Raw genomic sequence first — 27,373 nt, 5'->3', positions numbered from 1 at the left:
GGACCGGTCAGGAGGGCCACACCCACTGTCACCTTCAGCCTGAAAGGTGCTGTCCGGTCCTTAACCTTTGAGGTTTAATCTTCCAAGTCCATCAGCCCTGGCCCCTGCTGACCCGAGACCTCGACGTTCCAGGTGTGATTCACCTGCCGGGAGACGCAGCCTTGTCCTCATCCCCCTCCCCGCGAAGCTCCAGGATCCTTTCGGAGTTCCTCAGCCTCCAAAGTAACTGACACACCTACCCCGCCACACACACCAGGCACCAGAGCCACAACATTCCACCGGCTTATGAGTAAAGAAGTTCGTGGTAAGAGAACCATTAAATGTGGGTTGTGAGGAGCAGGGGAATTCTGTGCTCAAGCAGACGTTACGTCACTGTCACGAAAAGCCACTTATATTCCCTTTTTCGTAGTGCTTTAAAATTATTTTAAAACACGTTTGGAATCAAAGAAACAACATTCCAGTTGACCACCACCCTAAAACATTTAATATGCTTTGAAAACTGTAAGCATAGACCCAAGTGATAAAAGAACATAAACAGAAACAACTGTGGCAAGGAGGGAGTGGGGGCTCCCGCTGATGTGGAGACGGGCAAACCGCGTCTTCAGTCCTGCTGGTGTTTATGGCACAGCCTGTCAAACGTCAACCTTTGAAAGTCAACTCCAGCTTTGAAAAGGCGTAAGCATGCCAGGATGGGCACGCGGGACTTCCTCTACGATCCACTCAATGTTTTTATGAATCTAAAATGGTAGTAAAAAAACACGAAGTCTACGTGTTAATTTTTGAAAACGATGCGGGAATGTCAAAGGGAGACAGGCTGTGGAGGGTCGAAGCTGGAACAGTGTGAGCAAGAAAACAAGTCACGTAGTGTCGGATTGTAACCCAAAGTACAACGTGAATATCCCTGAGTACCTACAGAGTGAAGTCCATTATTAAGCAAAGAGGGGAGGATAAACACATCTTGCATGGAGAGCAGGTTCATACTTACCCACATACTTCATACGTGGGGATGCGGAGCCTAGCTCCCCATGCCTTTAGCGTGTGGGGGCTGCACAGCCTGGAAAGGGAGAGGAAACGTGTGGCTTGACCAACGCTGGCTCAGGCAGGTGATCAAGGTCGACAACAACAGAGAAGTCAGGTTGACAGATCGCAGCTTGGACATACAGTGACTAGAATTGCAGCTCACATCTGTGGACTCGGTTCACTTACAGTCAGTGTGATCCTTTAATTTATTTTGAGAGAGAGACAGAGACAGAGACAGAGTGTGATCAGGGGAGGGTCAGAGAGAGAGGGAGACACAGAATATGAAGCAGCTCCAGGCTCCAAGCTGTCAGCCCAGAGCCTGACGCGGGGTTGAACTCACCAACCATGAGATCACGACCTGAGCCGAAGTCGGATGCTCAACCGACTGAGCCACCCAGGGGCCTCACACCTTTTCAGTATTTAAGATTGTAAGAGGTATGAAGAAGTTCTTAATAATACAGGTGTGGAAAATGAGCGGAACGAACACACTGAAAAACTGGGAGAGAGTGGCATAGAGTTCCCAGTTTTTAAATTTTGCTAATTAAAAACAGAGAAAATTACATTTTAAAAATACTTTCTTTATTTCTGAAAGAGAGAGTGGGGAGAGGCAGAGAGAGAGAGGGAGAGAGAAAGAATCCCAGGCAGACTCCACACTGCCAGCACAGAGCCTGACATGGGGCTTGAACTCACAAACCGTGAGATCATGACCATAGCTGAAAGCAAGAGTTGGACGCTTAACCAACCGAGCCACCCTTTTTGTGATATACTTTGGCTTAACTATACTGTCTTAATTTGTTTTCTCTTGTCCCTCCTGTTCCATGTTTATTTTCCTCTCTCTCTCTCTCTCTCTCTCACTGTGTGTGTGTGTGTGTGTGTATGTGTGTGTGTGTGTGTGTGTGTGTTTTGTGGATGAAAATTTTTTATCCTATGTTCTACTCTTTTTTTAGTCTGGTAATAATATTTTACCCTTTATTTAGTGGTTTCTAGGCCCTTGATTTATTAAAGTCTGATATAAATTAGTACCCTTGCCTCTGCAGGACACTTTGAAGACACGAAAACACTAATTACATCTACTGCCCGGTTTATTTGGAAGGTCATTTTTTATTTTTGTTTCTCTGGGGCATGCTTTCTTTCATTCCTTCATCTGGATTATCTGAATCCTGTGGAAGTCCACTTTCTTTGCTAATGAGAATATCTGCTAATGAGAACTGCTTCAGGAAAACAAGGATTTCAAGGCCGTTCTCTGCATACAGAGGAGAGGTTTTATGCTCTGTTTTAGAAAGTCCTGCTGATCCGGGATTTCACGTTTATTCCAATGTCTCCACCCCAAATCTCAGGGTCACACTTCTCTTCCATTAATGACCAGCCCTTAATGTAAGAGTCCTGGCAGGACTGTGTGTCCAACTTACATCATAGTTTACAACTTGAAGTTTGGAGTCTGGTCCTCAGTTCTGCTACTTTGCCAGCGCAATAATAAGACGTTCCTTGGGGCACCTGGCTGGCTTAGGCGGTAGAGCAGGTGACCCTTGGTGTCGGGGTTGTGGGTTCACGCTCTGTGTTGGGTGTAGAGATTATTTAAAAATAAGTAAATAAAACAAATCTTAAAAAAAATAAGAGATTCCTCTGAAGGCTGCTGTTGGAGCACTCTGGTTCCGTGACTGCACCTTAAGGTATACCCAAGCTTTCCAAATATACTCCAGTCCAGTCCACCCACACTGCGGTCTTGGTGGCCGTCCTTGCTGCCCTGACATCTGACTACGGCAGCTACTTAATTCCCCAGGGTCTTGCTATCAGCCGGTGCTGATAAAAGCTCGGGTTGGTGCCTCCACATGTGATGGGTTCCACCTTCAAAAGGATCCTAACATATTTGAGCTCAGACATGAGCAGCTCCATCCTGGAACCCCAGCTGAGGATCTCGGCCCTGCGATCATCCCTTACTAGCAAGGACTGGAGAGCAGGGGCCAGTCTGCAAGACAGAAGCCACGCCAGCAATGCAGGGGCCTTAATACAGGGAACTGGTCACGCAGGCGGTTGCAGCAGGAGGTGAGGAACTCGGATTAGCAAGTGCAGAAAGTGGCTACTTGGCATAGGGCTGAAGAGACGGCGAGAAGAGCTGATTTACCATATGCCATGTTCTGGAATCTTCCCGTGGGGGTGAGATCTGGGAGGAGAGCTGCACAGGGGAGATTGGGACCATGAAAGAAGGGGCAGGCTGGTAGCAGGTGCAGCTGTAGAGGACGTTTGGCTGCTGGCATGGAGAAGGCGAGGGCCGGGTGCCACAGGGTGATCGCTGCCGTCGTCTCCTTCTGACCTCCACTTCTCTACCAGTGACTCCTTTGGCTGAACCTAGCAGGGGGGCCAGCTGTCCCGGGGGCTTGCATTGCAGTGTTGTCCAGATGTAGGGCAGGTCGGGGCAGGGCAGGGCAGACAGGGAAAGGCAGGCCCGTCCTCCACGTGGCCACGATCAAACCCTCCAGGCAAACACCGGGCACACTAGTGCTCTCTGCTGTGTGACAAACCATCCCCAAACATAAGGGCTGAGAACGATGAGCATTTTATCTGCTAACAATTCCACAATCTGGGTGGATTCTGTTTGCTTTGCACATAGTCTCTGCATTTAGCTGGCTTGACACCAGGGGACCAGGTTCAGCTGGGACACTGGGGTAGCTGGCTGCCCTTATTGCCTGGGGTCTCAGGGTCCTTCCCTTTCCATGTGGCCTGCACCTGTGTTCTGTCCTGCAGAGTGGCTGGCCTTCTGACACGGCGGCTCCAGGCTCCCAGGAGTGCAAAGAGGTGCTTCCCAGGCCTTCTGGAGGCTGAGGCTGGGAGCAGGCCCTCACTGCTCCTACCAAGAAAAGCAAACCAGCGGGTCTGTCCAGAGCTGAGGGGAGGGGACTACAAACAGGTGACAATTCTGGGAGGCAAGAAATGTGAACAGGGCCCCATGGTTGGTTCCTACACCATAGCATCGGGGACCTGCCTTTAAGGAGTCTAACGTCAGGGCTTAAACACTAAAAGTAGAATTTTTCTGGTTACAAAATCTTGCCAAAAAGATACTTGTGCCAAAAAGTATTTTTTGCCAGCCAAGTTCCCCAGATGGGTTAGGTCGCTTCTCCCTGTCCCGTCCTTAGTGGCGCCTGAGGCACCCGCGGCCTCTTGGTCACATCCAGTGTTTGAGGAAGTCCTGCCCAGGTCAACGCAAAGCTCCCATGTTGGACCCAGCCTGAAGCTCATGGGTTTTCCTCATCCCTGCACAGCCAGGCGTCACCAGCCTGAGGCGCCCGAGGGAGACGGTGACATTTGTTCTTCCCTCTTCCTTCACCTCCCTGCTGATTCTAACTCCCTGGATTGGAGTCAGGGCAGAAGGGTCAGGACAAAGGTCAGGCATCTCTCGGTTAGCTCCGCTAACCCTCCGGCACACCCTCCGTCAGGTTGGCCCCGAGTGGCCATCTCCGCACGGGCATCTGAGACCAGTTGTCTGTGAGGCACACACGTGGCTTTCCTTGTGGGTTCCACGCAGGAGGTCTTGACTCTGCAGGGTCCTGGCAGGTCCTGATGTCCCTGAAATAGTCTCGGGACTCCAGAGCGCCCTCCTTCTCCATGGTCAGCTGATCAGCAGGGGGTGGACCTTTAGGGTAGGAGTGAACATGGTCGGAGAGTTAGCATGTCTGCTGGGCCACGTCCTATCAGTCCTGATGCAGTATCTGCCTCCCATTTTCCGTGGCTTTCTTTAAAATGTGGGGTCCTCAGTTTTGTATCTGAGTTGCCACTTGGTGGGATATCCCTGCCGCATGCCTACCACACTGCATTTTAGTTGCTGTGTTTCCATCTTCGTATTGGAAGAGCCAAGGCACCTTCAGGTAAATTTCAGTGATGGGCGTTGACAGGACACGCTGGCACCGTGTCCACTCTTCTGGGCCATGCACTGTGCAGTCTCCTTCCCTCACTGTGCCTCGCACGGTCTTGGTGCTGTGTGATGTTGTTGTCACGACTGCGCTGGGGGCTCTGTTACCTCAGAAACCCCGCATGCATAGGGGATCGTTGGGAGGGAGGACACTGGCGCCACCCGCCACATCTGACGTCTGACGCTGCAGCTCTGTTCTGGGCGTGAGGTGCTGGCCTTGCAGTCACCTCTCTCAGACACCTGCTTGACGATTGTCCCGGGGCTCTTCTGGTTTTCCTGTTCCTAGAATTCACGTGGTGCAAGGTGGGTATTAAATGCATGGTCCGCCAAGTAGGTCCCTTTAGGGCCCGGCCCTCCTTCAGGACACCTCATTCAGGTGCCATCCTCAGTGGGAAGCCTCAGGGGGTCCTGTTTGTAAGGCCTGCTGTCTTCCTCCACCCTGGGAAGGAAGGGGTGGATTTTTCTCTTGCGCTCAGCTCACTTGATTGTTGTTAGGTGCCTGGTTTTCTGCAGTATAGTGCAGCCCATCTGGGGATATAAGCTCTTTTCATCTTAATTCCAGATTCTCAGGAAGGAAATAGGTTGGTCCGCAGTGGAGTAAGTGTTGCCTGTGTCTAACTGGCTGCAGTCACAGGAACCGCAAAGCTCCTGGCCGCCAGCATCTCACATCTTTGACCAGTTGGTGTGTGGATTGGCTCATTTGTTCTTGGGTGGGGCATTTCTCAGTGCCTGCAGCCTCCCCCCTGCACTTGTGTGCAGGTGTGTATAACAGAGTTTCAAATACCTTGTGATGGCCTGCTGATCTGCCTTGTTCTCTTCGGGCCCTTCCCCCCTCAGTCTTCATAGGCCTGACTTAGTCTTCAGATGACTAGTGACCCGGACGTGTGGGGAGGGGAGCCTGGGGTTAGGGATGGTGAATAGTCACATGCTATCTATGAAAACCTAGAAAGTGTACCGGGTGTCAATGTCAACCAAGTGTCAAAACCCATAAAATCTTGCACTCCTTTAAGCAGACTTCTTCCACCAAAAGTTAGCTTGAGCCAATGATGTTTAAAAAAAAAAAGTCTACGGGGGCACCTAGAGGGCTCAGTCGGTTAAGAGTCTGACTGTCTCGGGTCATGATCTCACAGTTCATGGGTTCGAGCCCCGTGTTGGGCTCTGTGCTCACAGCTCACAGCCTGGAGCCTGTTCGGAGTCTGTGTCTCCCTCTCTCTCTGCCCCTCCCTTGCTCGCACTCGTTTTCTGTCTCTCAAGAATAAATAAACATTAAAACTTTCTTAAAATTATGTATTATAAAGATGTTATTGAGCACAGAGCAAATCAGTGGCCTTCCTGACCTCAGGGGTGTTGGGGGACCTGGGCCACAGGACCCCGTGTCGGGGACCATGCGGTCTGAGCAGCTGGACCAGCTGGTGCCGGAACCCTTCACGCGCGGTAGCTGCGGTCCGGGGACCGCGCGCCACGGAGCGGGGAACTCTGAGGCCGGCGCACCAGCGCCCCGAGCGGCCGGAAGAAGCGGGGCATTGTGGGAAGGGCCCGCGGTTTCGGCGGGTTCCGTTAAAATGGCGGCCTGGTCGCCGGCGGTGCCCGAGAGGCCGTAGCCCGTCGGGGACGACCGGAGCCTGCGTGGCGTGGGGCGTGGGGCGGGCGAGAGCCGGGGGGCTCTGCGGGGCCCCCGCGAGCGGTCCCAGGCGAGGATGGCGACCCCGGACCAGAAGTCGCCGAACGTCCTGCTGCAGAACCTGTGCTGCCGGATCCTGGGCAGGAGCGAAGGTAGCGGGGCTGGGTCGGCGGCTCGGGGCCGAGGCGCGTTCCGGAGGCCGCCCGTCAGCCTGGGATCCGGAGGCCTCGCGTGGTCGGCGGGATTGGGGAGGGGCGCGTCCCCGGGGCGGGGCGGCCTGCGGAGGGCTTGCAGCCCCGGGGGTGGAGGCAGGGAGGCCGGACCTCGGCGGGGCTGAGTCACCGCTCCGGGCGCAGCGGGCCCGGCGGCTCGCGAGCGCGTCCACCTTGTTCAAAGTCACCGGGGAGGCAGGGCAGCGGTGGCCTGGGCCGGGTGGCCGGGAGCTGGCGAGCAGCAGCGTGTTCCCTGCCCCCCCGGGAAGGTCGAGCGGTCGGAGTGTGCTGCGAAGCGGGAGTGCGTGACTGTTACCTCCCTGGTTTTCTTCCAAGGGCTGAGGTTGGACTTGGTACGAAGCTGTCCTGGAGAGGCCGCCCTGCGGATGCCGATACCCAAGCCCAGCCCTGCGGGGTGTGGAGCCATTGCGGCCGCGGTGTTTTACGATTTGACATGGCTTGCCCTCTTGGTGTTTGTTTTGGCGGGACGCGAAGGGGATGCGTGGAGTCCACCCTGGAGGGATTTTCTGGGTAACTGAAGACACGGGGTTGCTTATGCCTTCAGCGCCGTGCGGTGGACGAGAAATCGTGCAGTTTTTGCTGGAAGACTTTACACAAAATTACTTTGAAAATATAATGACCAAATTTTAACTTTTCGCGATTCATGACAATTAGGTACATACTTGAGTTGATGTTCTATGATAGCTGTAGGGGTAAAAGCTGGATTTTTTTTTCCCCCGTCAGCCTATTCAATGACACCAACCTCACACAGTTCTTGGGACATTTTATAAAGTTTAAGTCTGTCCCTTTGGGCTCCCCAACCCTAGGCACTATGCTGGGTGCTTGTGTGATGCGGAGATGCACAGACAGTCATTCCACTGGTAGATGTACATTCTAGGGGAGGAGTTGTGGTAAAATAGGTAATTGTAGGTTAGGGATAAATGCTGAAACGGAGATAGAGCGGGGTGCTGGGATTTTGAGGGAAGAAGTGAGGGAAAGCCTCTGCGGAGATGGTTCGATGGACTGGAGTGAGGGTGGGGGGCCCAGGAGCACCTGGAGAGGGTTCCCCAGAGAGAGGACAGGTGCACAGGTTGCGAGCCTGGCTTGTTGTTTTCAGGTTTTGTCTCCAGCTTTCCTGTACGTGCACCTTAAGCACCCCGAGTTACCTTTCTGATTCCATGCTTCTGATCCTAGGAGAAGCCAGAGGGCTGAGATTGCTGGTTACCACTCACTCACTCTAACGCCAGCGGTCTCACTGTGCTGGCGGGTCCTCGGTTTTCCTTCCAGGATAACCCACACGGTTGTCCGTTCCCCCCATGCTCATACCTGGACTTTGAAGGCCACTCATTGTGAGGTAGCATGATGTTTCTCGATAAAAAAAAAAAAAAATTCTTTTTTAAAATTTGAGGCTCCTTTTGATTGTTTCACCCTTCAAGGAGATTAAAGCACTTATCTTCAGCAGAATTCTGCCTCCTCCTGTCTCTCTTTAGAACCGTGTTTAAATATAAGAGTAAATATGTTCTCTGCGAGATCCTGAGGGGATCCTCTCTGAACCAAATGGATCATAAAATCCATCAAAGATGATTCCGTTAGCTCTGTTCTGGACCGCGAGGATTGCTAAACCATTATATTCGTAATTCCAAATACATGCTATTTACTGAAGAATTTATAAGTATTTAATAGCTTGCCTTGTTCTGATTTGTTCTGCCTTACTGAACAAAAGCAATATTAATTGCTTCCTTTACAGTGTTTGACATTTAAAAAAATCTTTTGGTTAGTGGGTATTTTATCTGGTAACTAAGTAGAACATTTGATTAATTCTTTTTCTAAGGTCATGTTATAAACAATTGGCCTTGTATTATTATAATATTGCTTTTCCAAGACTATGATACTGAGGAATAATTGATACCTGTTACTTTTATTTTATAATTTTTTTTTAATGTTTATTTCCGAAGGAGAGAGAGAGAGACAGAGCGTGAGTGGGAGAAGGAGAGAGAGAGACACAGAGAGAGAGAGACACACACACACACACACACACACACACACACACACAGAATCTGAAGCAGGCTCCAGGCTCTGAGCTGTCAGCACAGAGCCCGACGCGGGGCTCGAACTCACAAACTGCGAGATCATGACCTGAGCCCAAGCTAGATGCTTAACTGACTGAGCCACCCAGGCGCCCCCTGGTGCCTGATATGTTTATAAAGTTAATATAATCATTATTTCTCACCTTTTCCAGCCTTTGAATTTGCTTGAAACACACACATACTGCCAGCCAGTGGGTTCTGGATGTTTCAGAAGCAACCTTCCTTTTCATACTTTGTAATCCTTTTCCTAACTAGAAGATAACAAGCACAGTGGGTTTTATTAGGTGAGTATTTGAACACAAATGCTCAGGGGCGGCTCCAGTACACTGTGCACTGAGGTGAGATGACTATCTTCTGCTGTGACAGTGCTGTGAGTGTGCTCCGAGCCATGGCGCAGGCGGACGGGGTGCCGTCCTGGTGACTCGTGGGCCTCACGCGGTATTGCTGTTGGTGTCATGATTTTCCAAAGTGGTGAAGAGCCCTTGATGAAGTTCCAGATGAATAAATTATGGTCTTCCTTGATTATATACTTGGGAAAATCAATGTATATTAAATATATGTTAAAAGTTACATTAAGTGTATGTTGAAACGTGCACTAAATGTCTACTGACATAGAAATTCCAGTGTTTTAGGCTTCATTGGAAAGTTGTGCTTAGTGGGCTTACTGTTATTTTAAAATGATCTAAAATTTAAAAATGATCTCGGTTTAAATTCCCAATCCAGTAAATATTGATATAACCTACACGAATAAGTAAATCCTCTTAGGGATCCTCAATCATCAGCATGGAAGGGGGCCCTGAGACTGAAAAGTCTGAGAGCCCCAAGTCTGGAGCAGCATGTCTTGTTTCTGTTTTGGAGCATAGCCTTGCATTCCGTGGGAGCTGCGCGTGGAGCGTGGCCACACAAGAACCTGGTACCAGGGTTGCTGTGGCGGGACTGGTGGTGTGGCAGTGGTCGAAGGGGGGGCCTTTTACGGTAGCTAAGCCTTCACACCTTGTCGCCGTGCATCTCTCCATGTGATACCTCCTCGGAATTGATGTCGTGGGCACCGTCTCCAGATAGTGTGACTCTGTAGGTCCGTGTGGGAGCGTGGTGTCTCAAGCGCAGAGTCCCTGTGGCCTGTGGCCTGTGTCTGGAGGGGCAAAGAATTACAGGTTTACATGCTTGCTCTGTGTTGGCCGACGTGCCGTCCTGTCCCATAGGACAGCAGTGTCGTGTGTGCATCGCTTCCAAACCGCGCACCTCCACCCCGCTCACTTTCCGAATCCCAGGAGAGCACGCAGCTGCAGGCTTTGGATTCACTTATGTCTGTGCATCTTTATGTTCGTTTTCTACCTGAGTGCTCGTGGAACCCTTTCGGGGTCTAGAAGGTAACTGTCACTTACGAACTCTTGGGCCCACATTGGAGTGCTCTTTGGAGCCTTCACATTGGCATTGAGGCCATGTGGTCCCGCTGTCTCCCTTGTCCTGGACGCGAACCTCTTCTGTGCTGCAGCCACGGGTCCTTTCTAGAGGGGACATCTGATCACGCCAGGTGAAGAGAGTTTGTTTCCTACGTGTAATCTACAGGATGAAGGCCACATTATCTTGCTGAAAAGTTAAAAGCCGGGTGCTTTGAGTTGTGGTTTTAATGGCTATGGCAGACAGATCATGCATTGAAATGACATTTTCAGATTAATACTAATAAAAATACCTAACGTTTTTCAACAACTTACTCTCTGCCACACTCTGCATACACTGTGAGCTGGTGTATTTAACTCCCAATGTTGCTGGATGGTTGGAATACTTCTCACTAACCTCGTTTTGTAGATGAGGACATGCACACGGAGAGATAAAGTAGTTTGCTCACCGTCACCAAGCTGGCGAATTGCAGGGCCAGGATCGGAACCCACATCTCTGGTTCCAGAACCTGATGTCTTGAATTAATTCCTTCCTGCTCTTCTGTGTGGAATCTGGCACCTTCCATCTCTGTGCTGAGTGCAGGAACCTAAGCGCCTGCCCGGCCTGTGGAACGGCCTCTCGCCTCTGTCCTCACCTGTGTGTTCTCTGCACGGCTTGTTTGGAGAGTGTGCCTGGGTGCAGCGGCTGCTTGGGCAGTGTGTCCTTGAATTCACTGGTGCCTCCTTCTCAGGGGGATACTCTCAAGGGCTGGGCAGAGGAACACTGCCTTCCTGCCTTGGCTCCTGATACCCAGAGCGGATTGGACGTGAGGACGTAGCACATTCCTTTGGTGTTTGCTGGTGAAAACAATGCAATACTCTAATTTTTCATCTTGGACCTAGCCAGTCATCAAAGAGCTTCAGCCTGGACCTCCTCCCCTGGGACTCCGGACGGAACACGGCTTGGATTTTGGAACTAGCGACACTGGCATCCTTTGAGGGACCGTGGACACAGTAGCCCTTGAATCTCCTCGTGTCCTTTCTCATGGCGGGTTCCTACATGTCAGAGGGCTGCTTCCTCAGAGAGGCCTTCCCTGACCAGCCCACGTCGCGAGGTCCTCCCTGTTGGCCGGCACAGCGTCTCGCTCATTTTCTTAGGAGCTCTTATCGCAGACGGATTGCCTGTGGAGTTACTTGCCTCGTGTTTCGTGTTGTCACTCAGCTGCCTGGTGAACCACTATTTTCTGTCCCGTCTTAGGGCCCGTGGTGTTTGGCGCTTAGGAGTTTTCTTTGAATTACTGATTGAACTTAGTTTTTACCTTAGAAATGGAATAATGTTGTGGGAGTGTTAAACTGGAAATCTGTAGTGGATATTGTTTGATGGTTAGGTTCACCAAACAAGGAATGATTGTCACTGTGAAGTTAATAGCCTGTATTCTGTGCGTCTACCTTTGAAACTTAGATAGATTTCACCTAAAAATACAGATGGAACTTTCAGATATTTTCTGTCAGCGGGAAAGAAGAGACTGCACACTGGTCTGGCCAGCAGGTAGGGAAGTTGAAGGTGGTTGGTGAGGTGGCAGTGAAATGCTACACTTGGCACAGGTGCAGGGCGTGGAGACGGGAGAGGAAAGGATTTCTGGTGTTGAGTTTTGAATTTTCGTTGGAAAAGTGGAAAGTTTATGAAACTTTTGGAGTGTAGATGTTTGTCTCAGGTACTTGAGTATGTTAATGAAGTATTTTTTTTTTTTTTTGTAGAACTCAGGATCATGGTAATCTAAAAACATTTTCTCAACTAGAACAGTTTTACAGGCACCCTTGCAGGTGAGAAATTTTCAGTGCCACTTTTAACGTATTAAAATTAATGCTTACCCCTTAGAAAATGTTAAAGGTGTGGAAAAGTATAAAGAAGAAAATTAAAACTACTCCCTGATCCTGGGACTCCACAAAAACCCTTCAGATTACTTCTCTTTGCTGTTTCCCTGCCCTGCTTTGTCCGCACTCACCAAGTCCCGAACACATGCCGTGCTGATGTGGTGGTGTTCAGGGAAGACTCTGTAGTCTCTCTCCTGTGTGCGTGTTTGGGTGTGCTTGGGGGAGGAGGGCGGTCTGAAGGGGTGACATTTCCACAGAGAACCGGGGGAAGTGATGGGGTGAGGCCTGGGAGGATGCGGGAGAAGAGTGTCAGGGTCCGGGCCACAAGCCGGGGGTGGGGTGGTATGCTCAAGGGTTGGCAGGGTTGGCCAGACCACGGAGCGCGGCTGGCGTGTGGCCAGTGCAGCTGGGAGGGGAGAGGCGGGACGTGGTGCTGGGGCGTGGCCGGGGACCAGGGACCAGGTCGGGCAGGCTGTCCTCATGAGTTTGGATTTGATTCTGGGCCTGACGGGAGGGTCAGGCAGAGCGATGACTTTATTTATGTTCTAAAAAGATCGCTCTGACCGCCATGTGGATAATTTGCTCTAAGGGACAAGAGTAGACACAGGGTGGCCGGCTACCTAGGACACCTACTGCAGGTGGATAGAGCCGTGGGATGGGCGTGTGGGGATGCACCGTGAGAAATGGATTCGACAGGATTTGCTGGCCTGGATAAGTGCTTAAGAGCCTCATCTCCTAACTCATCAATCAGATACAGAAAGTTTGAAGTGATTTTCCTTCCGTCCACTTGGAAGGTGTTCATTCCTTCACTGATGAGAATCTGCCGTTAAACTGATTCGTACTCCTTTGAAGCTCCATCTGGCAGCTCATAGGATCTTCTCTTTATCTTTTATGTTCTGAAATTCCGCTCTATGTAAATTTTGCTGTCGTGCTCTGAAACTTTGTCTAGGTGTGGGACTCAAAGTTTATACGGATTAACACTTGGCGCTCCATCAATTTGAGGACTAATTATGGGAAAAGTGTCATTCTTCCTCGTGAATTCTAACTTGTGTTTGTTGTGTTGTTGTGTTTATTGACCCCTGACTGGCTCCATCTGGTATCTGGCCTAGTTTTTAAATATTTAATAGTTTTAGAAACATTTCACAACTGCTTCCTCTGTGTTGCTATTTTGCCTCTGGCAGCCGTCCTCCGTTCTAGATTGTTCTGTGTTGCCTTTTTCAGAATATCGTGTAGATGAATCATACCGTGTGTGCTCTGGAGACTGGCCGCTTTCACTTTGCTGATGCTTCTGCGATTCACTAGTGGTGCCGCGTGTGTTAGTAGGTGACTCCATTTCACTGCAGAGCTGCGTTCCACTGCACGGACGCCCTGTGGCTTACTTGTCCCTGCACATAGCGGGGGTGTCTGCACGGGTCCTGGGCTCTGGCGGTCACGGGGAGTCCTAGGGAACGCGGCTGCAAACATTCATGTACAGAGGTTTATGTCACCCTAAGTTTCATTTCTCTGGAATAGATACAAGTGGGATTGCTAGGTCACATGAAAAGTGTATGCTTAGCTTTTAAAGAAACTGCCAGAATGTTTCCAGAGTGCCTGTGCCAGCTTCATGCACCGCACCCCCCCCACCCCCCCCCACCCCTGTCCCCGGCCAGTGTACGGGACGCCTGGCCTGGGTGCTGGTGGTCTGTTTCATTCAGCAGTTGGGATAGATGAATAAGGGTGTCTTATCGTGGTCTTAACTTGAGTTTCCCTGATGACTAACGTCACCTGTTTCTGTGCCGTTCACCTTCGTTCTGATTGTCTGTTTAACATTTTTATGCTATGTTTTTTATTGGGTATTCCCTGCCCCCCTCCTTATTGAGTTTTCAGACCTCTTTCCCTATAATTTGGATTCAGGTCCTTTGTTGTGTTTTGCAAATATTTCCTCAGTATTTTCATTCTCTTAACAGTGTCCTTTGCAGAGCAGAAGTTTAATCTTGGATGAAGTCCCGTTTATCACAGTTTTTTAAAAAAAGATTTTATTTATTGTATTAAAAAATTTTTTTTTACTGTTTATTTTTGAGAGAGACAGACAGACCATGAGTGAGGGAGGGGTAGAGAGAGGGAGACACATAATCCTAAGCAGGCCCCAGGCTCTGAGCTGCCAGCACAGAACGCGATATGGGGCTTGAACCCACAAATCATGAGATCTGACCTGAGTTCGAAGTCGGACGCTTAACTGACTGAGTCACCCAGCGCCCCAAAAAAGATTTTATTTTTAAGTAATCTCTACACCCAGTGTGGGACTCGAACTCACAACCCAGAAATCAAGAGTCACACACTCCACTGATGGAGTCAGCCAGGGCCCCACGTTTAACACATTTTTTAATGGGTCAGAATTTTGGTATATTACGTAAGAACTCTGTCTGAGTTAGAGTTCTCTCCTGTTGGTTTTTTTCCTCTAAGAGTGTTATGTTTTACTTATGTTTTACTCTTACTGTGATGTAGTCAAGTTAATTTTTGCATGTGTTGTATGGTATACGGTGAGCTTCTTTTTTGAGTTTACAAAAGAAACCATTTTTTCCCTCACATTTAAGTTGCTTTCTTTTTTTTTTTTTTCTTTCTAAGTAGGCTTCACACCGAGTGCAGAGCCCAATGCAGAGCTTGAACTCACGACTCTAAGATGTTAATGGTGTTGCCTGGAGTAGGTTGGGGTGTGCCCTGCTGGGTGGTTGTGCATCAGTGGGAAGGTAGGGGATGTTGGGTTTGCTAGTGTTCCTTGTATAGGAATTGTGACTCCCCGTGTCTGGGAAGGAGGGATGGCATCCTTAAGTTCAGTCTGCTACTTTTTGTTTTTTAAGTGTATTTATTTATTTTGAGAGAGAGAAAGCACATGAGCGCACACGCTAGCAGGGGAGGGGCAGAGAGAGAGAGAGTCCCAGTGTAGAGCCCAGTGCAGGTCTCAAACTCATGAACTGAGAGATCATGACCTGAACTGAAATCAAGAGTCAAGATGCTTAACCGACCGAGCTGCCCAGGCACCAGCCAGTCTGCTGCTTTCCTTTGTGCGCCTTTCCAGCAGGCCCTGTGCGAGTTGCCCGGTGAGGTGGTCAGTGGTTGTGTGGGGGACAGAAGGGGGAGAGGCCCCGGGGGCCTGTGGTCCAGCCAGACCTTCTGCTGGTCCTCTTCTGCCCCAGTTCCTTCACACCTTCCGAGGAGTGGGGCCCCCTGCCCTCGGAGCCTCCCTGGGCTTCTGCAGAGGGAGCTGTGTTTCTTGCTGGGACTGGTGGCTCTGCCCCCTCCACCCCCTGCTGCCCCTCCAGTCAGACCTGGAACAGCCCATCTCACTGTTCTCAACCTGCTTCCGCCCGTCCGTTTGCTTTGCTGCTTCTCACATTGGCTGACTTCTGTTCGGTGCAGTTTCTACCTTGTCTTCTTTGCCCTTGTGGGTTTCTGCTTTTGTTAAACAAGCAAACCACAAAATTCTTTGTCAGTTTAGTGGGGTTGTTGAAGGAAGTAGAGGCAGACATCCGTGGTTAAGCCGTCATCGGTGCCTGAGGTGCACACTGTCTATTAAGTTAGCTGCCCACTTTGGTTTTCTGTGTTTGTTGACCTCAGCCTTGGAGCTTCTCGGACGTTCTCGCGAATGGGTAACTTCTCACGGGCCGTGTTCCGGCTGTGACTCTCCCTGCCCCGTTTTTGTGATCATCGGTCCAGCTCATTGTCTGGGATTCTTCAGCCTTCCTGGCCTGTTGCTGTCTCCCTTTCTTGTTTCTTGGACCTCTCGTTATATTCATTTATTCATTCATTTGCTTTGGTTTCTGAATAGCTTCTCTGTTCTCTCAGTTAAGACCTTGGGAAGCTGGGAGGGAGATCTATGTGCCCGGCCCGCTGTCTCTGGCTGGAAGCGTGAGCTGGTCAGAGCTTAGCCTGATTGGCAATAATTTGCATCTTCTTACTTACCTTTCAGCTGACGTAGCCCAGCAGTTCCAGTACGCAGTGCGGGTTATTGGCAGCAACTTTGCCCCAACCGTCGAAAGAGATGAATTTCTCGTAGCCGAAAAAATCAAGAAAGAACGTACGTATTTTTCTTCAGCGCTACCAGGTGTTGGATTCTGAAACTTGTATACATGCATATGCGTATGTATCTCTGTGCATGTGTATGTGTGGTCCCCAAGCACAGTGTGATTATAAGTACTATCACGTATATGTAAAAACATGTGTTAACAATATGCACAACTTCGTTCTGATTTTTATCAGAACATAGTGCAATGTTTATTTTTGAGAGAGAGAGACAGAAAGCAAGCAAGGGAGAGGCAGAGAGAGGGAGATGCAGCATCCGAAGCAGGCTCCAGGCTCTGAGCTGTCAGCATAGAGCCCGACGTGGGGCTTGAACCCACGAACCGTGAGATCATGACCTGAGCTGAAGTCGGACACTTAACCGACTGAGCCACCCAGGCTCCCCGAGGATTGTTTTAAATACTATAGAACTGAATAATTTGAGAGTGTGAGGAAGATAAAAGGGCTTCATGTATTTTCCTGTATATCTTTTGATTTGCAGTATTTAATATTATGCACCTTTGACCACATGTCCTAGAACACTGTGTTGGCAGTGAAGAGGTCAGTATGGTTTCTGGGGATTGTCAGTATACAAACTTCTAATACCTTAGAATGGTCTTTGTGAACATTTTCATTCTGGGCTGATACTGAAAGCTTTCTTAAACGTCATTACCTTGGACAAGAAAGCTCTCATTTACTCGCACCAGGGTGCTGGTGTGTGCTCTGTGTGAGGTGGGGCTTTGCTGCCCTCTGCCCTGCGGGACTGTGTGAGGGAGGGAGGCTTGGAGCACAGGTACCCACGTGCGAATATTTCTCTTGTGCCGGTTGGAGGGTTGTTTTTCTCCAGAGACCAGTTCCCAGCCCCTCACAGTTCTCTGGGCTCCGCGCCAGGAAAGCAGGCCCTGTCAGCGCGTTCTCCCTGCTGAGGCCTGGCTGTCCACCGCCCAGACGCAATGGGCTTTGCACTTCGACTGTGCTGGCAAACTGGTGGTGACGCCGTCTAGAATTTCCATTCTTCACAGCACGGTTCGCCACCCTCAGCTGGTGCTTGGTTCACTGGGTTTGGCCGGTGGTCTGTGACGTCCTGCTGCACGGTGCGTAACCGAGCCGGACGGGAGGCGGTCCTGACGCGCGAGTGCTTGGACCTTGCGGTCCTCGCCCCGGCACGCTTGGGCCCCGTGAGCAGTCAGGGGTGAAGTGCCCGTCCACTGAGGTAACTCAGCCCCTGGTGTTATGCAGCGTGATGTGTTATTTAACGTAGGGGCTGGAGTATTTATCCCGCTATTAACCTCTAAAAACTTATTTTTATTCAGTAAATAAAATTAAACGTAAGAATGCTGTACTCTTTCTGAACCCTGATGACTATTAATTACATCTCAAATCGTTCTTATATGTCAGACTGTAGATGAGTGACCACCCCAGCTGTTAGGTCTGTGTTCACAGAACCTTCCCTTTGCAGCTTGACGTTTCGAAGCCACCTGGTGAGCACATTACCTGTGTAGTAGTTAAAAATAAAGTTTGTCTAGGCTGAGAGTTACAGAACTGGCAGTGACGTTGTTGGAGTGGATACGGCAAGGAAATCTTGGACTTTCTTGAAGAAGAAAGCTGTATCCGTCACAGTTTGGTTTTTTCTGGTGTATCCTCTGTGTTTTTGAAGAAAGACCTGTATCTTGCCACAGTGCGCCTCCCTGCCCCTCTCTGCCTCGTACCACCGAGTGCCCGCCACTCCTCTCGGACACCGTCCCTGGACCCTGCTGTGGGGCGGCCCCGCCGTGGGGACAGCATCACCCTCTCTGGGCCTGCCGTGGGGAGAGCGTCACCCTCCCTGGGCCCCGGGTCCGGGGCGGCCCCGCTGTGGGGAGAGCGTTTCTGATGGTCTTTTCATGTAATGGTCACCACCGAGTTCTTGTACTTCGTATTTGGTTAATTCTTAGATACAGTGTTTACATTTTAGCACTTTTGAAATTTGATTACAGTTTTTGGTAGATATGCTGAGTTGGGGTAGTTCTGGCCTCTTGAACAACACAAAATAATTTTCTATTTTATATGGCCCCCTTAGAATATAAAACGGTAGTATGTATTATATTGCAACAAATTGTAAAACTTCTCATGTGTGACAAAATTTAACACCTGTTTGTTTTTTAATGTTTCATGTTGGTCAGTGGGGTACCTTGTAACTAAAGATTTGTTTTGCAATCTATTAGGTAAAACATTTTTGGGGGTAAATATTCTGTTTATTTTTATTTGTATTATTTACTGTTTCATTGTCCCACGGTTATTTTGTATCTGTGCATTAGTATTGATCTCATTCTGTCATTCTGTAGAAAGAACCTCTCTTAATTCTTTTTTGTTGTTGTTTTTAATTTGAGAGAGAGAGAGCGCTAGTTAGTACTCACGAGTTGGGGGGAGGTGGGCAGAGGGAGAGAATCCTAAGCAGGCCTCATGCATTTTGTAACAACACATTAAAAGTTAAAATTTTTTTAAAAATTTATTTTAGGGAGTGCATGCACCTACTCGGCGTGGGGGGAGAAGGGTCAGAGAGAGAGGGCGAGAGAGTCTCACATAGGCTCCACACTGCCAGTGCAGAGCCTGACACGAGCCTCGATCTCACAACCCTGGGATCATGACTTGAGCCCAAGTCGAGTTGGATGCTCAGCTGACTGTGCCCCCCAGGCGCCCGGTAAACAGAACATACATGTTAAAGAGAGCCTTACCTTTGTGCACAGGCAGACCTGACATGTGAACGGGATGATGTAACCTCTGGTGTGTGGTTCACAAGAGCAGAACGTGAATACCAGGACCCTTTCCTGGCGATACATGTGAAAAAGTATTGGCCATCACACCAGTCACTGTCTTTCTGCAAACCAGTTTAGAGTTAAGTGAACTTGGCTGTTGGGATTTTAAGAAACGAGTCCTGCTGGGTGATTCCCTGGAGACTGGAGAAACTGTTAGCTAGATTTCGAAAGTGGTGCCTTTTCTGCTGTGGCAGGTATGGGGCAGGTATGGGGTTCCTGTGAGGGGCGCTTGTGTGTACATGGTATGTGCAGGGTTGTGGGTGTGGGCGAGTGTGGCCCTCTCCTTTGGGGCCCAGGTCCAATGTGGAGTCTCGTCCTTTGTGGAACCGATTGGAGCATGGGCTTTGCGCGCATTACTGTGGCTTCCGGGGAACTAGTGAGTGTAGCTGCAGGCGTCTGAAGACATTTACTAATATTGCTGTGCGTGTTAACAGAAATGCTTAGAATGTGTGGTTTTAGGTCAAGCTATCATGAATGATAGGCTTGTTGGTTATTGCCCTTTGAATTTACCATTCCCAAGGTATTTTTACTTTACATCTGCCCTTCCAGTAGCCATCGACTAGTTAACCTGGTGGTAGCTTGCCCCACTGGATTGCCTGTTCATATTGGTGGGTAGAATCTAAAAGGTCCCATCGTTTCTGTTACTTCAGCTAACTTTCTCATAGACTCTGATTCCAGTCTAATACTGTCAGCATTTTGCAAATATCAGATCAAAGGAATTGACCAAATTCACAGAGCCGAAATGTCACTCATTATTCTGATTCTTAAGCTCAGGATTCTTTTCAGACTTCAGCTACCTGTGACCGTGGGTGAAATAGTGTCCTAGAAGGAGTTTTGGTGTAGGTGACTAACACGTCGCTTTCTTTTCTAACTTTTCAGTTATTCGGCAGAGAAGAGAAGCGGACGCTGCGTTGTTTTCAGAGCTCCACAGAAAGCTTCACTCACAGGTAGCGTGCACTCCACTACCCGTGAGGCTGTCGGGCTGGTTTGGGGATGTGGGGACTTTTTTTTGTGGGATCACATTAAACCTTTCTGTGCTGAGTAGTGGATCTTCATTGTAGATTGTGTTTGCTTTTGAAGAGATTTTCGAGATTAAAAGTAGGTTTGAGCTGGATTTAATGGGAAATTGCTTATGAAGGTGGAGGAAGCTACATTGGGAAAGCAACCAGAATGAGGTAGCCCTCAGTTCATGTGACGGAAGGCTGCGCATGCGGTAGGAAGCTGGTAGAAGCCTCGACTCGGCTGCATGTAAGGTGACAGCTCGACTTCTCCATTGTTATTCCTCAGGCCCTAATTTGTGCTGTTGTAGTGAATGACCTAAAACAGTTCTGATTTTGAACATTTTGTGATTGATTGTTGATGACTTGGCCACACGTGGTTTTCTGACCTGTTATTTTTGGAGAAGACGCTGCCCTTCTGGACACCAATAAATTCACTGAATTAATTCACTGAATTACAGGGTGAGAGCTTGGTCCATCTGTCTCCCTCCTGCCGCAGAGAAGAACGTGAAATCCCAAGTTTCGTGCTTTGCTCATCCAGTACTGAGTTCGCGGTACAGCGATCAAAATCCCCGAGTTGTGCCTAAGGCTGCTAGTGATTAAACTCCTAACTCTTCCAAGTTTTTCTCCTCCTTTCTAACTTAAAATGGTTGTTTTCCAAAACTTTGTTTGGAACACTGAGTGCTTATTCCTGAGCAGTGTGGTGAAGCAGAGCTGGCTTCCTAGGGCTCTCGCCCCCAGAAGCAGTGCGTGGTTCGGCCGGTGGCTGACATGGGATGAACAATGTGAGGACACGATAGTACAGCGCTAGTAGTTAACCAGATGAGGAACATACGTGCAGATGAACAGCCGGCCCATCTTTGTGCTAAAACATCCAGTTCTTGGTTTCCCTGTTCTGTCCTCTCTCCTCACTGGGTACCCTTCTCGGCAGTGCATGCCGTGCGAGGTGTGGCGGGGGGCTGCAGGTGAGGTCTGGGCAGGATCGGGGAGGTGATGGAGGCCTGTGGTGCAGTGTGGAGTGGTCGGGGAAGGGGTCCCAGTGGTCCTGGGCTGCAGTCTTCAGTGTGGTTGACGGAGCTGTGGACAGAGGGGGATGGCTGTCTGGGGGAGGGCAGCCCGTGCCTTGTGGAGGGCGCCGGGAGAGGGGCAGGCATGAGGGGGTGGTGTGGGCAGCGGTGAGGGTCTTGGAGGAGGTGAACCTCGGCGGGCGGGGTATGGACGCTGGAAGAAGCTAGGTGTCTAACTGCTTCACAGACCCACTTGTGTGGGTGTTCCTCCAGATCTTACAGTGCCCTGGCGTGCATTCTGACATTTAGAATTCGATATGTGCGTACATTTAAAGTCTTGAGTCTGAATCAAGGTCCTTAGATTTCAAAATCTAAAATAATGGGGTCTGAAGTGGTTTAGAAGCATTGAAACGTCTGTGATGCTGGAGTTGTTCAGCCCGCTTGCCCCAGCAGATCTCTTTCTCCACCCTTCCCTGCCCTGCTTTGGGCTTGGGATGGCCCCCCTGGGGCTCCCTTGTCCCTTCTCTGCCCTGCTTCGGGGTGTCTTCACTCAGAACTGATGGGGCGGGAGGGGAGTGAGGCCAAGCCGCCCTCCTCCTGACAGGCAGTGGCTTGGCAGTGGCTCTGCTGTGCCGCTGGGCCCCGCGGACCGTTCCCCTGCCCGCGCCCTGCACCCCCGGCTCATTCGCTCTGGTGGCCCATCTCCTCCCTGGTCCCTCAGGCCTCCATCCTGGCCGTGGTCCCTGCCGGCGTTGTGCCGTCCTGTTTCCCTGGTCCGTCCACGCCTCTGCGCAGTCCCTCTGTCAGACGCTCTCCAGGCCCAGCCTGCGTGTTTACATACCTGTTCTTATGGTAAAAGAATACTGCCTCCTCCTTTAAAAATGCCATTTGCTGATTGTTTTTGGTGTATGATTTTGTTTGGATTTGGAATTTTCTCTGCTCTCCACCCCATAAATTGTCCTTATTTTTCTAAAGCAAGAACTGAGGCTCTAACCCAGAACTCGCTGCCCAGAGGGACCTCCCGTTGCCTTCCTGATGCCTTCTGGGCATCTCTACGCACATGCCCCTCAGGAAACTCCCACAAGGCCTTGACATTCTCAGAACTGAAAGTAGCATTTTTTGTCTTTTTCCATACTCCAGGCATCCGTTCACATGCACCCACGCACACCCCTGCCCTTCCCCATTTTCTGGTGAATGATGACATTGTTCAAGTGCCAAAAGCTGGAAACCCGAATGTCACGTCGACTCCACCACTCTCCCCAAATTCGCTCTGTCCCCAAGCCTTATTAATTGTTCTCTCAAGCATGCCTCTCTCCTGTGCCATCTGGAGTCCGGCGCCCTGTGGTTGGCCTCCCAGTGCACGGCTTGGTGATTTTGGTAGGGGAGTTAGGTGCTCACCTTTGCTTCTGCCCATGTCCCAGAGTGGTGGTGAGGGTGCAGGAGGAGGCATGTGGGAGGGCGTCCATCCCACGGGGCTCTCCTTTCCACGGCAGCGACGGGAGCTCATCTGCCTCCAACCCTTCAGGGAGACGGGAGGCAGGAGGATGGGCTTCGGCCCTCGGTGCTGCACCCGAGGGGTCACCTAGCCCTGGGAGCCCGGGACCTGCTCACAGGGGACTGTGAAGGTTCCCTGGGTGGGTCCCCAGTCACCAAATGCCAGCCGGCCCTTGGCCCTTTCCTCCCGAATGACTGCATCTCCTTTTGTGTCCTCTGCAGTCCAGCCTCCTGGGCCTGGCTGCAGGTGCAGTCACACCTTCAGGGGCTCCCTGTGGTCAGTCTTTCTGGTCCCGCACGTGAGACCCCTCTGACCTGATGCTTCATTCCGTTTTCCGTTCCGTCTCATGCGTGGCTGTGGCCAGGTGTACCTGTCTTCATTCCCTAAAATACATTTCCTTCCATGCCTGCCCCTTCCTGTGCGTGTGCTCCGCCCACCCTTCTCGAAGACCCCATCCTCTCTGGGGGTCCTTTCATCAGCCTGGGCCACTTGAGTGACCCTCCTCTCTCTGAAATGTCCCATACCTACCGAAGTGTGTTTGCTCATTTGTCTGTTTGCTGTCTGTTTGTTGGGGTCTCTTTGTTCCCCGTGTTGTGCTAGCTGGGCAGTTTATCATTTCTGGAAAATTGTGTGTAATTCAGATTTTTAAAGTTAGACCGTAATTTAAATACCTGAGATAAGCTTTTTCTTTAAAGAAACTTTCAAGGAATATTCTCTATAATGAGGACCTTGTGTAAAGTAAGCAGCCATCCCATAATGTGTTTTGTAAATAAAGTTATTTTTGTATTCTAGCGTGTGCGTCCCAGAGGTAAGGCCGTGAGAAGAGAGTAGAAACGCTCTGCAAACTCGAGTTTGCACGTGACTGGAGGGTGGGCTGTTGTCAGGGCTGTGAGTCAGGGCGGAGCAGTAGACAGTCCATGCAATCCGTGTGCTAATTACCCAGAAAACTGGGGTTTCTTGTCGACCACTCTTACTTTGGAACCTCGAGTTAGGTCTGCAGCATGCCGACTTACATCGTGTGCTTTACAATTTCTCTTTTTTTTCTTTCTTTAATTCTCTAAGGCCTACACGGGACTTTGGTAAAAGGGGAAAAAAGCGTTCACCTATTTTATGATGGCATTTGTCTTAAAACGACCATGTTTAGGAAGTTGGTTATTCTAAGAATTATTTTAAGGGGAAATGCTATTATTCAGGAATAGGGTAGTTTAAAAACATGTTCTCATTGGGGACTTTGGAGTTAGTTTTCAGCGGGTGAAATGATCCAAGGGTAATGACCTCTTGAGAATAGGGTTTGTAGCTTTGTAATGGGTGGCACTGTTTGCAATACCTGAAAAATGAACAAATTTAGATATGCTGTTACCGTCTGAATGTATTTATTTTTTTGGTTTTGATTAACTTCTGTGTACCAAGGACAGTTCTACATTTAATTTTTATTTTGTTTTATTTTATCTTACTATGTTTTTAATTTACATCCATGTTAGTTAACGTATGGTGTAATGATGATTTCAGGAGTAGAGTTGAGTGACACATCACTTACATACAACACCCAGTGCTACCATGTGGCTTTTAAAATACATTTCCGTGGGGCGCCTGGGTGGCTCAGTCGGTTGGGCGTCCGACTTCGGCTCAGGTCATGATCTCACGGTCCGTGAGTTCGAGCCCCGCGTCGGGCTCTGGGCTGATGGCTCAGAGCCTGGAGCCTGCTTCAGATTCTGTGTCTCCCTCTCTCTCTGACCCTCCCCCGTTCATGCTCTGTCTCTCTCTGTCTCAAAAATAAATAAACATTAAAAAAAAATTAAGAAAAAATAAAATACATTTCCGTTTTGGAAATAAGGATAATTGAGGAGAAAGTTACATGAAACTGGAGAGCAGTACAAAGTTATTCTGTTAATGTTTTCTTTTTAAACAGGGAGTTTTGAAAAATAAATGGTCAATTCTCTACCTCTTGCTCAGCCTTAGTGAGGATCCACGCAAGCAGCCAAACAAGGTGAGAGAGAGGCTGTCCTCACAGCCAGCGCCCTTCGCGAAGCAGCTTCTGTCTTGTAGGCACAGCCATGCCCAATCGTGACAGGAATCGGCTTCTGTACTTAAGAAAATAGTAACTTGTCTGGTTGATTTTGTTTTCTTTCTTTCTTTCTTTCTTTCTTTCTTTCTTTCTTTCTTTCTTTCTTTCTCTCTTTCTCTCTCTCTCTCTCTCTCTCTCTCTCTTTCTTTCTTTCTTTCTTTCTTTCTTTCGTCAGTGCACTGCTTTTCCTTAAGATGTTTTCCAGGGTTGTTATTACCTCAAATACAACAGTGTTCCAGGGATGCCAGGGGGGCTCAGTCGGTTAGGCATCCGACTCCTGATCTCGGCTCAGGTCGTGATCTCACGGTTCGTGAGTTCGAACCCTGCGTCCTTTGCACTGACAGTATGGAGCCTGCTTGGGAGTCTCTCCCACCCTCTCATGCTCTCTCGCTCACTCTCGCAAAATAAATTTTTTAAGAACAGTACCAATCAATTACAGAAAGAACTAAAACTTGCGTATAAATCATCTCTGTTGATTTAGGAAGTGTTCTGTGATTTCATATCTCTCTATTCTTTTCAGGTCTCCAGCTATGCTGCGTTATTTGCTCAAGCGTTGCCAAGAGATGCGCACTCGACTCCCTACTACTACGCCAGGCCGCAGACGCTCCCGCTGAACTACCAGGACCGCGGCACACAGTCGGCACAGAGCTCGGGCAGCATGGGGAGCAGCGGCATCAGCAGTATTGGCGTGTACGCCCTGAATGGCCCGACCCCACCGCCACAGTCTCTCCTGCCGGGGTGAGTCGGGCTCGCGGGCATAGGCTGCTTACCAGCAGTAGAAATAGCAGAATCCTCAGGTTTGTAGGAAGGCATTTTGTGTGTTCACTGAAACTATCTTTAGGGCCTCTATGTGCCAGAAATGTTCCAGGCACTGTGTCTGATATGCTTTCTCCTAGGATTTTATTCTTCCCCAAAACTCTTGTTTCACATGGGAATTCTTCCCACTTCTAGTCATGGTTGACTGTAATGATTTTTGGCCAAACCTTTCCCTGTTAATGCAAGTGCATATTAGTGAAGGCCCCCGTTCAGAAGCGTAATAGGACGGGCCTTTCATTTGGTAACTGACTGACATTTTCCTTGTGGTGTTCCCATTTTTATCTCTCAGTGAATATTGTCTGCTTTACTGATCTATGCTATTTTCTTTATTAAATTATTTACAAAATAAGTAAACTAAAATAAAGTTGTCTCGTCCTCAAGTGCTGTTATCTTCAAACTGAGAATTGTGGCACTCACGGATTAAGAGGAGGGGCTCTGGGAGCGCATGTTCAACATGCCATCAGCTCTCCCTTTTCCAGGAGATGCAGAGTTTGTGGTTGAGAGAAAAGCAGTGGCTAATACAGTAGTGGACTTGGAAATTTGCTTTTCTTTATCTTTTTGTATATTTCTACACATGGTTCGATCCTGGAAATCACATTAGAGCAGACTGTTACAAAGTGGGTACTTTTCCAGAACAGTGACTAAAGAGATTTACAGTCATGTGTGTTCCACGTGACCATAATACTAATCGTTGTGTGACATAAGTACACTTGTGTTCAAGTGCACCACACGTGTGTTGTAAGTGGAATGTGGTGTTCTGGAAAGACAGTGCAACATATTCTACAGATTTAATCTCTGACTTGTATTCTGGCTAAAAGAGTAAACTAAATAGACTTTGTCATTTTTACCTTACAATTTGAAGAAAACAGCAAAAACAAAGCACTGTATAGAGGACTTTGAACTGAAATGGTCCCTTAGAATTTTTCTCTGAAATTTAGAACTGTATTGAAAGTCCTAGTTTAACAAGTGTTGTTGATGACTTTTTCCCCATGAAAATAGAGAAGAGGGAGGGCTGTTTTTGGGGTCTTCTTTCCTGTGTTACTTCATTAGTGGTTGCAGATGGGCCCAGCAGTATTGCTCTGGTACTGAATCTGAGTTCTGCCCCTTAGGAGCAGTAGTGCTGTTGAGATTTTCATTTTTGTGTTGGGTTCCCGGGAAATGACATTTCATTACACTTGCCAAAACACACGTCCTGAGAAGTCAGCTGTTCAGAGACCAGCTCTGACACGTTCTCGAAGTTGTCATAGGCCGCCTTGACCTTTTTACTCTTGCCTTGGACTTGATGTTTGTGTATGTTTGAAATTAATTTGCAAATTATGATACTTCTTTTTGTGTCGAACACTGTGAAGGCTGGGAGACAAGCGAGGATATAGAAGGATGGTCCTCCAGAGTTCAAATTGCTGTGCCCTGCAAGTGCTGAGTGAATGAAAGGTGTTAAGTTCAAGTTCAAAGTTAAAATTAGTCGTGAATTTCATTGGTTTTAGATGGGTCATGTATGTTATGTGCTTGTGAAGAAAAGTCAAGTAGATTTTGGTCTTTAGGCTGAGAAATATGTGGGAGGTGCCAGTGAGAGCCTGAATGGCAGCCTAAACATCCCAAAGAGGCCTTGGACTGGCCGGTGGATGGATTCTGGTAGGGCGATGTCATGCGTCTAGCTCAGATTTCTAGCATGTAACTCAATCTAGGAATTTTAGGAACATTTCCAGCAGTGTGTTGTGTTTCAAATGAATGGTCTGCGTGTTTGGAGGTAGGAAATGCTCTCTCCTTCTTTTAGACAGCCTCATCACACTCCCGGAGTTGGAGACTGTCTTCGGCAGCAGTTGGGGTCACGTCTTGCATGGACTTTAACTGCAAACCAGCCTTCTTCACAAACCACTACCTCAAAAGGTCTCCCAAACACTGTTTCTCGCAACGTGACAAGACCAAGGAGGGAAGGGGATGCCAGTGGTGAGTAAGGATAGCTCCTAACATGGGTTTTCTTTGCAGTCTAGATTTTGTGCTTCCCGTGTTTGAAAACACTGTCGAGGCCCTGCTTACAACCATTGAGGGCCGGCTTGTTCTCAT

At 49.1% G+C, this 27,373-nt stretch overlaps 1 protein-coding gene across 6 annotated transcripts in view; it reads left to right on the top strand.

Moving 5' to 3' along the window:
- Positions 1–6,444: 6,444 nt before the first annotated feature.
- The window catches only part of TUBGCP3 (tubulin gamma complex associated protein 3), a 70,606-nt gene continuing 49,677 nt past the window's right edge, over positions 6,445–27,373 (top strand). The window contains exons 1-6 of one of the 6 annotated variants that reach the window (XM_027065245.2): positions 6,445–6,697; positions 16,045–16,152; positions 19,808–19,875; positions 24,338–24,415; positions 25,014–25,231; positions 27,084–27,256. In XM_027065245.2, coding sequence (XP_026921046.1) covers positions 6,622–6,697; positions 16,045–16,152; positions 19,808–19,875; positions 24,338–24,415; positions 25,014–25,231; positions 27,084–27,256 — 721 coding nt within the window. In that variant the 5' untranslated portion in view covers positions 6,445–6,621. Of the gene's footprint in view, positions 6,698–16,044; positions 16,153–19,807; positions 19,876–24,337; positions 24,416–25,013; positions 25,232–27,083; positions 27,257–27,373 lie in introns of those variants that run through there. The other 5 variants (XM_027065242.2, XM_053217992.1, XM_027065244.2 and 2 more) reach the window with 5 other exon arrangements.

Source organism: Acinonyx jubatus, chromosome A1 (genome assembly GCF_027475565.1).
Source record: "Acinonyx jubatus isolate Ajub_Pintada_27869175 chromosome A1, VMU_Ajub_asm_v1.0, whole genome shotgun sequence".
NCBI lineage: Eukaryota > Metazoa > Chordata > Mammalia > Carnivora > Felidae > Acinonyx > Acinonyx jubatus.
This window is presented reverse-complemented; position numbering and strand designations above follow the sequence as displayed.